Raw genomic sequence first — 10520 nt, forward strand, 5'->3', positions numbered from 1 at the left:
AGCCATACTTTGACTACATAACACAAGGGCACAGTCTGTTTATGTTGAGAACTGCAAGAGCTGCTCAAGGCCTATTTTTGTCCGTATTAGGGTTGGAATGGCATGTGTATGATCTTGTCTGCAGGCTCAGGGAAGCCTTCTCTCCTGACCTCATGGAGGTGGAGCCAACAGAAAGGGACCAGAAGACTGGGTGAGTTTCTTGGGAATTTCTGCAACATTCTGGCCTCAAGCTGCAGAGGCCGCCCTGTGCGTGGAGTACAATCAGAGTAAGGCTGTTTGACCCCCGTCCCTTTTTGTTTTGTCTTTTGTGCAGTGGGACCCCGGCCGCGGCGGCCATTCCCCCCGTTATTACCCCCAAGGTCACTGAGTCCAAACCCAAAGTCTCAGGTGAGTTCAGCTGGGCCCACTCGTGCACATCCCCTTTGTAGCTGTCTGCTCCCTGATTGGTGGAATAATTTGACATCACTTCCTGTTTCTTAACTCAACGGTCTCCTCTATGCCCTGTAGCACCAGGCATCCATCCTCAGAGCGAAGGGGGCGGGGCAAGCGTCAGCGGGCAGCTGGAAAAAAGGAAGGACCCCTTGCTGGACAGGGAGCCCAAGCGGGGGTTGATGTTTGAGATCTGCAGTGATGATGGTTTCCAGATCCGCAGCGAGAGCATCGAAGGTACGCCTCTGTCTGGGTACCGCCTTTCTGTGTGCAGACTCTAATCCTTGCCTCTCCACTCCTTTTTTGTGCGTACCTGTCCACACCCCTGTCCCCGGAGTTTTCTGTGAAGTTCTCACAGTTGTTGTGTCTCACACTTTCTCTGTCTCTGCCCTACAGAGGCCTGGAAATCTCTCACAGATAAAGTCCAGGAGGCTCGCTCTAATGCCAGACTGAAGGAGCTCTCCTTCGAAGGTCAGACCCCAGGTCTTATTCACACTTGCATCGAACGATTTCTGTGGTCCCTTCACTGCAAAATGCCTGATTGAACAATCCCCACCCCCTCTCCTCGCCCTCTTCTCAGGAGTCAGTGGGCTGCGTATGCTGGGCGTGATCCACGATGCCGTCCTCTTCCTCCTGGAGCAACTCCAGGGAGCCCGGCACTGCCGCCACTACCGCTTCCGATTCCACAAGCCCGAGCAGGCAGAGGAGCCGCCAATCAATCCCCACGGCTCCGCCCGGGCAGAGCTGCACCACAGGTAGGTCTGCCCCTCTGCTGCTGGGGGGAGGGGGGGGAGTCAGGTGGGGCGGGGGTCACTCAGTTCTGCTGTGGAAATGACTTTATTCCTGATCATGTCACTTTGCGTGTGCGCGTGCTCCCGTGCCCTTTTCTTCTCAGGCGATCTGTTTTCGACATGTTCAACTTCCTGGCATCCAAACACAGACAGCCCCCTGAATACAACCCCAATGATGAAGAGGAGGAAGAGGTGCAGCTGAAGTCTGCCAGGTGAGTCCCTGGCGGCTCATTCCTGCTGTTTCCTTGCCTCTCTGTGATTCAGTCCTCTCCACTGTGCCCCAGTGAATGCTCCTCTCGTTTGCCTGTAATCCTGCTGTTGCCTGCGTCAGCGGTTCTCAAAGCTGGGCCTGCAAAGACACACCAGGGGGCTGTGAAAAATACATTTGTACAGTACGGTAATCTTGGCACTTTTACAGTTTACTGTTTAAAACGGATAGTACAAGCATTTTCTTCAAACTCTCCCATTTGCTAAAAGGGAAGAGATGACTGTTAAAATGAAAATGAAGCAGTTTTGATGAGTCTGGGTTCCTGGAGCACTGTGATGGCAGGCTTGCAGGTTTCATCAAAGAGGCACTGAAGGACTCCTCACTCACAGAGCGTCCAGAGTGCCAAAATAAATCCAAGAGTTTGTTCCAGCCAAAGAGAGAAGGTTACAGTTGACAGAAGCCATGCACTGAATGCCTTGCCTAAATGTCATGTGAATTGCAAAATGCCACATGATTGGGGAGGAATTGACACTTTCAGCAATGGAGATGTGCAATGTCACGGCACCTGACCTGTACGGTGTGTTGAATACTCTTGTAGCAGAGGTCAGCTATGGGGAAAGTGCAACCACTGAAATCACATCTCTGAAAACTTTTCGTAGAGATGGGTGCATGTCATGAAAAGCAGTTTCGTTTGGATGTGTGCAGGTTCTGCTTTGGAGAAGAATGAGCTCTGTGATTATCTCTAAGAGCACAGACGTAGGACATGAGGACTTGCAGGTTTTTTTTTTCCCAGCCTAGCATGGATTGCTCATGCTTTTAATTTCCTGAATGGACTTAGCTTCTCGATTCGAGGGGCCTGCTGCACTATAAATGACGTGAGCGAGAAGATAAATGTGTTCAGGAGAATGTGAATGTGAGTGAATCTCGTGATAAAAATGGGCTCCCGCCTTGCTGGACTGAGGGGAAATGCTTCAGTCGGTATTTTATTGAAATGAATTCTGCTGAATGCGACTGCGTTTGTGGTCCTTTTGCTGGTAACGTCATTGCAAGTGGCCATAAGTGAAAAGGCAGATGAGACATTTTTGCACTCATCCAGCGATCGCGCTGTGAAAATCATCCTCCAACAGCAGACACCAGCGCAATTCTGGCCAGCTGTTGGACAAGAGCAAAGGAGCTGACCAGCAAGGCCAAGAGGATATTGCTGCCTCCTCTTGCAAAATATCTTTGTGAGCTGTCATTCTTGGCTATGACTAGTCACAATATAGGGACCGTCATAATATGGAAGAGGCCTTGAGGGGTCGCCTGTTATGACTTTCACCTTGGATAGACAAGCTCTGGTTTGTTTGGTTTTTTCTGGGCACTATACACGTTTGATTAAAGGGGGGGCCTGCCCTCAAGAGTTTGAGAACCGCTGACATGTTACCCCTCTGCCTTCCCATCTCCATTGCCTCCACTCTGCGTAACTTCCAGAATGTTCTGTGTGTGTTTAGACGGGCCACCAGCATGGACCTGCCTATGCCCATGAGGTTTCGGCACCTGAAGAAGGCTTCCAAGGAGGCGGTGGGGGTCTACAGGTATGTGCACACCTGCAGTCCCAGTGTTACGGGGCTGTGACCGCACGGTCAAACCAAACACCTCCCTGCACACGCGGAGGCACCGCCTCCGTGGCTCCGCAGCCGCCTGCTCAGTCCAGCGGTCCTGCCGTCGAAACGGAACTAGGTCGCCCGACCTGACCACGCACTCTCCGCTTTGCCAGGTCGCCCATCCATGGTCGCGGTCTGTTCTGCAAGAGGAACATCGACGCTGGAGAGATGGTGATCGAGTACTCCGGCAACGTCATCCGCTCTGTCCTCACTGACAAACGGGAGAAGTATTACGACAGCAAGGTGAGAGAAGTGGGGGAGGGCCTGAGGCAGTATGAGGTTCCATGTCTTTTCACAACACGAGCCTGAATGCTGCCCTCCTCTGGTCAGACCCCAGAGTTTGCTGAATGCACACTGAATGCCTTCTCAGATCATAAATTATTAATCAGGCTCTCCTGTTCTCATATGTGACTGTCCACCCATCTCCTCATTTAAAAAAGCCTTAAATATTGTATTTCATTTTTTTCACTGTTTAGCAGACAATGTTACCTGATTGTTTCGGTTTTGATTTCTAGTTCATTGCCTAAACCACTGCTACTCCCAGTTCATGCATTTTTATGTGATTTTTGAGCTCTGTTTCCCCACCCCTTCTCTGTGCCCCCCACCCCCACCCCCCCTCACGCAGGGCGTTGGCTGCTACATGTTCCGCATCGACGACTACGAGGTAGTGGACGCCACCGTGCACGGCAACGCGGCGCGCTTCATCAACCACTCCTGCGAGCCCAACTGCTACTCGCGCGTCATCAACATCGAGGGCCAGAAGCACATCGTCATCTTCGCCATGCGCAAGATCTACCGGGGGGAGGAGCTCACCTACGACTACAAGTTTCCCATTGAGGCGCTCGGCAACAAGCTACCCTGCAACTGCGGCGCCAAAAAGTGCCGCAAGTTCCTCAATTAGAGCCGACCCTCCCCCCCACCCTTCCGACTCCCTGTCTCCGCGCTCCACTCTCCCCTCTTTTACCTCCAGAGCTCGCCCGTTTCCATGGCACCACTCTTCCTTGAGTTTCTGTGGAGGGGATTAGCGCTGGGATGCCTCCTGCGCCGTGTGACCAGCTATGATGGCACTCTGCAGCTGTAGTTGAACTGCGGAGGGGCAGGGAGGTCCTGGGTGTTTGCACTAGCTGAAGGCCTCTGTTTTGCGAAGGGGTGTGTTGAGGAAGGAAGCAAATTATTTATTATTGTGCCTCATGTTTTTACCGTTATATATTATATTTTTTATCTCATCGGGCTGAAAGACGAGTTTTAAAAGTTTCAAAAAAGGAAAAATGCACAAGGTGACAAGTTTTTATCACGGTAAGACTTCACTCGGGGGGTTTTTCCCGTTCTGATTTATCTAATAAAACAAGTAAAATTTCAGCCCCTAATAGGAAGTCTTAGGATCTTGTCTAATACCTTACAGCTATACACATGGTACTGACTACTGAACCTCGAAAGAACTGACCTTCGCTGTTCAATTCAAATTGCGTAATAGTATACAAAATTAAGCAAACAAAAAAAGTACTTTCGTTACTTTGTCAGAAGCAAACCCCCCCCACCCCCTTTTCCTTACAATATTTACACCAAAGTGCAATTTTTGAAGGGAAATGCAAGAACCCTTTCTTTTTTAGAGCAAAAAAATAAAAGAGACCAATTTGGTTGTAATAATCAGAGCCCTTGCTTCCCTGACAACCTCGGCCCTTCCGAAGCAGCTCAGTGTTTGAATGTACATTGCGGCCTGCAGAAAAAAGAGCCATGCCGGGTCTGTTTTAAGAAATAACGAAACTTCCATAGCTTCCGTTTTTTTCTGTCAAATATTTTGTAAATATATATCCTGTGTCAGCAGACTAACAGGTCTGGAGCAGTGTGTGTTTTAGACACTAGAGGGAGTGCCAGTCCAAGCTTCAGGCGTGTTTTATGGAATTCTGTAGATTTGCATAGTCATGCTGATGTTCATGGTGGTATCTTGTGCACGCATGCGAGTAAAGTGCAAGAAGCGCTCTAGGGGCTGCGAGGACAGGGCGTTGCTGGGCGGAGGTACTGGTGGACTTCACAGCTTTGGGACTGGGCTGTTTGACGTAGAAATATGAACAAACAACATTGTACAGTAGCAGAGCCAGATGGCTCACACCTGTTCACTTACCTCTTTGTATCTGCTGTTCAGATTGAGTGACAGACAGCGGGACATATGCTGTTAACACATATTGTCTTATGTTTGTCCGTGTGTCTGTCTTACCCTATGGTCAGGAAATGTCAATCTTTAAGAAAGAAAATCGATTCAGTTACAGAAGAGGTCCAATTCATTACCTGTGATACTTTTTCCCTAGCGTTTCCACAAATCGACATTTGCAAAGATAAAAATTGAGACTACGTTGCTTAAATTCTTGTTGACTTGACTTGGACTGCATCATTGACCTTTCCCTGATTTCTACCATTCAGTCAAGGGAACGACGTTCATGCTTTATTTTTAAAAATGTAAATAATATGTATATTTTTCTATAATCGAGACAAAAAACGCACTTGCTGGTGAAAAAGCACTTAACGATGGTATTTATTTTTTTAATGAAACGAGTTGTATTTATTTTACTGGCGCCTATTTTGTAGGAAAGTGAACTGTTTACAAAGGCGAAAAGCTCGGTGTAGACTTTTTTAAATGTAGAGAGCTGCCTTATTTATTTTTAAAGAAATTCTGTTGTTCTTGCATATTTTGCAGCCTGAATGTCTTGGTTCCAAAGACTAAAGTTGTTATCCATCCCCATAGACTGCAGTCCACCAGTTGCTCGTGCTCATTTTTTAATTTTTTTATTTTATCAATGTTGGTTTGCCTCGCGCTGAAGTAGGAAGTCGTTTCGTACTGACAATTGTAACTGTAGATGAGGAAAAAAACATTTAAATGACTTGTGTTTGTATTTTGGCAGGCTTCTGTTTGTCGCAGCCTTTTGGCCAAACAGAACGGAAATGAAACATGCGTATAAGCCTTTAAATTCTCTGAACTTTATCTTTGGTCTGAAACGGCTAAAGCTCATTAGAGGAAATGGGAAGTAGGAGTGGAACCTGTTTCAAGCTAACTTTGTGAATTTGTATCCAGTCCAGTTTAAAGGTAGATGCATATTTATTTGTTAGGCACATTTATCGGACAGATCGTATTAGTTCTAGTACATTTGCAGCGCTGCGAATAGATGTTGTTGGTTACGCAACGATGCACATTACCCCTACACACAACCGGTTTCCACGGCGGGATAATAGGCAACACGTGCACCTCTTCTGTCTCTCTCTGCTAATCGGTTTTCAAAGTTTGCAGAGGATCTGTAGGCTAAGGGAATTTTGAGCTCACATTTAACTAATAGAAACCCGTTCACATTGACATACCGTCTCGGTGGCTGTTTTCAGAACTTGTGCCTCCCGAGCAGAGAGGGCAGAGGAACCTTGTTCATACCGAGCAGCTGTTTTCTTATCCCCACCACCGTGGTATATTTTGTCTCAGCTATTGTAATGGTGTCTCTGTGAAAAAATGTGTGAAGCACTCCAGACCAAGGCTCATCTTGTAATGGTCACTGTTATGAGCTGAGTATTCTAAGTCAACTACTTTCTGTCTCTCCACTCAGTTCTATCGCTCGATATTGAATGTATTTTAAACAGTGAACGATGGAATGTTAAACATGCAAACAGTAATGTTATTTGTGAACGTGAATGACGTGTTAGAGGAACGGAACTTCACAGAGGGTTTTAGTTGCATACAGGGATAACAGACGGCTGTCATCGGAGGGTGACTAGATACCTAACTCGATGTAATGGAAACTGGATAACAGCAGCGATGCTGCTAATCATAGAAGGGCTTAGGTGGGAAAGGGGGGAGGGGACACAAGTGCTTTCATTTTTGGATCCGTTTTAATGCAATATTGAGGGACCTGTCCCCCCTTCACGATGGAGGGACCGTCTCCTGTTAGCTCTGGGTGTACAAATGGCAGATTTGATTCTGTCAAAAGGAAAAAAAATCCATTATAGTCTTTTATTCACCTTATCTTGTGATCCCCACAGCACCTGTACATCTGTAGTAACTCCATCTTAACTTTCTCTCTCTATATATATATATACACATACATATAAATAGCAACTTATACTTCAGTATCTACAAATTATTACAGAATGGGAAACATAGTTAGAGTAGCAAACAACTGCTTTACTAAGGCAAATTGCATCTTTTCAGTGTACACTCTAATGGTTTTTGTGTTACAGTATCAACTTAGATTGAGACTACCGTTGTGCAGCAGCTTGTATTTTATGGTCCCCAGTACCAGTTCTTCTGTGCCTGTGAGTGCTTCTTCTATGGGAGTGCTACAGTTTCTCTTTTGTTTTTTTTAAAAGGAACGATATTTATAGTATGAAAACTATATCTGTATAATGTGGTTGTGAACTTCTTGAGGTCAGCCATTTTGATTATTGTGTTTTTTATTGTGGTAGTGAATGTTTTTTTTTTGTTTGTTTGTTTGTTTTGTTTTGGTTTTTTTGTACATTTTTTACAGGGATTTTAGACCGCTTACTTGATGTGGTATAATTCTGTTAAATTTATGTAGGCCAGAGGGAGAAGCCTTTCCCCAGACCCCCCATGGTAAAACCTCCCACTAAATTTTCTTCTGGCTGTCCACATCTCCCCCTCTGCTCTTCTCCAACAGGAAACTTTGGTTTTATTGGTGTGGTGTCTTACGTAAGAAAATGATGATGATGATGATGATGATGGTCATGATATTAAAAGTAATTATAAATTTTGGTTTTATGCTTGTAATGTTAGTAATTTATTTTTTGCTACTTTTAATTAGTGGTCAGTTGAGTAGACGTCTTCTGTACTCTGCTTGAAGAGGGTGGATGTGTACGATTTTGGTAATATATTGTTTGTATACCAGTGCGGTCATCTAAAGTATTGGAGAGGGTTGGGGCTTGCGTGGGAGGCCTTGGGGGAGTTTGGAAAAGGGCCCCTTTTTTCTCTGGCCTTGAATTGAACACTCCCGTGTTTTGGTGTTTTCCATGTGGACTCCTATTCAATGCCTGAACTCCATCATGAAGACTATTGATGATGATGATGATAAAGATGATGATGATGATGGCTACATGTCCTTATGGGTCTCTGCAGTGTTCTTGTATTGCGAAAATGAAGGAAAGACCGTTATAACAAATAATAATTTTAAACCGTACTATAACTACTTAAGACTGAATGTAAAATAATGAAAAAAGAAAAAAATCTTTGTAAATACTTGTAAAAAGTAAAGTTTCTAATCATGTTTATTTTCTATGCACTTTTTTATTTAAGTGATAGTTTAAATAATAAACATATCCAGATCACCTTTTCTTCCAGTTGTTTTTATTGGTCTGTTTGAGATGCTCTACACATTGGAAGGCATAATTCTGGTTCTGTAAGTGTGTGCAAACCCATCTATGGACACATGCAGGTATGTGTTTGTCCATGTGGCATGTGTCTGTGTTACTGTCTGTTTCTGAAACTGGGATATGGAGCAGTCTTTGAAGGCTTGTGATGGGGTCCTTCTGAACAGTAATATTTTTTCATCAAATAGTTAGTTCATATTTCCATATTTCCTAACATGGCTATCTTTGATGTACAAATAAACATTCTCTTATTAATACTTTGATAAAAAGAGGTGTTACAAATCTTCCAACAAATGTTTTGCTTGCATGTTGTTTGTGGATAAAGAAACTTAGATAGAGATGAGGTTCCTCAGGTGATCCATTTGGTGTCAAACTCGTGCCATGGAGGGCCGTGTGTATGCAGGTTTTCATTCCAGCCTCAGATCTTGATTATATAATTAGTTAAATTATTTGCTGAATTAGGGATGCAGGTTTGTGCACAATGGTGACCCGACGTCTATGGTGACCCGCATTGTCTAAATAAAAATTTTCTTATATTCTGTCCTTCAATGCAGTTAAACGCATATGGCTGAATGAGTAATTGGACTCAATTAAGGCAGCATTAATTGGTTGGAATGAAAACCTCCATACACACGGCCCTCCATGGCACGAGTTTGACACCACTGATTTAGGGGAATCTATAATGAAAAAATATTGAGCACATAGAATCACTTTTGATATGGAAAAGTGTACACACTGCACCCTTTTTGCATGGCTAGTGGCAGACCTTACATTCATTTTTTCCTGATGAAGGGGTATGTGTACAAAGTGAAAAAACTGGGTTAAAAGCACCTCATTGACACAAAGTTCTGTGATTGGTGGAAATGGAAGAGCAGGCACTCTTGGGGTAGGGCCATCGATGTCCAAGCTGGCCAGACGCGGCAGACTCCTTCACATCGGCGAATGCAGTGCACTTTTAAAAAATAAAATAAAAAAACAAAGCTGGTTCAAACGGAAAGACCTGAAAACTGTGGAAGCATGCCTACATCAAGGATATGTGCAGTACCTCACATGGCTAATTTTTAAACCAATTTTAACTCCAGTTATTTTTATATTATTCGAGATTTGGAACAATGGGCCAGTTTTGCAGACACAGATAGAGCATAGTCCTCGACTAATTTTTAATGCAGATTCTCCATAAAAAACTCAGTTTCGTCCAGGACTAAGCTTAATCTGTGTCCGTGAAACCAGCCCATTATCATATATTTTTAGACTCATCTCTTCAAGATCCATCAATATGGGGGAGCAGACCAATCATATGCTCTTCTACAGTGCATGTTCTGCAGCGGCCACTGTGTTTCTTGAGGAATAAACTCTGTGAACTTCACTATAAGTGTAAAGTAAAGTACTAACTGAATACACGCTATGAATAATAGACATCCACACCTGGAGTTATTTTGGTAGGCTTTTTGAGGTTATGTAAGATTCCATTCTTCAGCTCTGTTTGCGGTACGTATTGGCTTTATGATTCAAGGAGTGGGAGAATTTCAGGGGTGTTCACAGTTCACCTTAACTGTCCTTTGCTGGAATTACTTTTGTTATTATACATTTTTCCCAGTGATTTTCTGCAGCAAAGGAAATGCTTTGAAATCTCTGAGCAGCATTTGCTGCTAGATTCCCCCCAGGACGTTAGCCTTTCTGCTATAACAACAAACTGAGTATCCTGTGTGTGTTTGTGCGTGTGTTTTAGCAAAAGTGAGTCTGTGTGTACATGAACGCATACTTACACGGATGTAGGAGTTTTCAGTGCGTGTTCATCTGAGATGCTGCGTATAGACATTGGTATGTGTGTGTTTCACTGAGAAAGAGAAGCGCATATGGCAGTACCTTCTGTTGGAGTCTTGCAAGATGAAGTGTTTTATTTGCTTTGGCTCTCAGCCTGTGATGAACATTTGAAATTTGAAGCTCTCTAGAAGTAAAAAAGGTGACAGAAAGTCTTGGTCCTGGGGATTCATTTTGACCACAGCCTTCTGCCTGTGGTCCTACCGCAGTCCCCGTTTTCACTGTGGAAGATTTGTTATGGTTATTGTTATTTTATTTCCCCTACCCCGT

General features: G+C 44.4%; 1 protein-coding gene across 3 annotated transcripts in view; it reads left to right on the top strand.

The window, feature by feature from the left end:
- The window catches only part of LOC135263208 (histone-lysine N-methyltransferase 2A-like), a 46995-nt gene extending 38608 nt beyond the window's left edge, over positions 1-8387 (top strand). For all 3 annotated transcript variants that reach the window (XM_064350931.1, XM_064350934.1, XM_064350933.1), the window contains exons 27-35: positions 125-190; positions 314-387; positions 508-666; positions 826-900; positions 1010-1184; positions 1325-1432; positions 2919-3002; positions 3185-3314; positions 3697-8387. In XM_064350931.1, coding sequence (XP_064207001.1) covers positions 125-190; positions 314-387; positions 508-666; positions 826-900; positions 1010-1184; positions 1325-1432; positions 2919-3002; positions 3185-3314; positions 3697-3972 — 1147 coding nt within the window. In that variant the 3' untranslated portion in view covers positions 3973-8387. The remainder of the gene's footprint in view (positions 1-124; positions 191-313; positions 388-507; positions 667-825; positions 901-1009; positions 1185-1324; positions 1433-2918; positions 3003-3184; positions 3315-3696) is intronic.
- Positions 8388-10520: the final 2133 nt, after the last annotated feature.

Source organism: Anguilla rostrata, chromosome 9, assembly GCF_018555375.3.
Source record: "Anguilla rostrata isolate EN2019 chromosome 9, ASM1855537v3, whole genome shotgun sequence".
Lineage (NCBI taxonomy): Eukaryota > Metazoa > Chordata > Actinopteri > Anguilliformes > Anguillidae > Anguilla > Anguilla rostrata.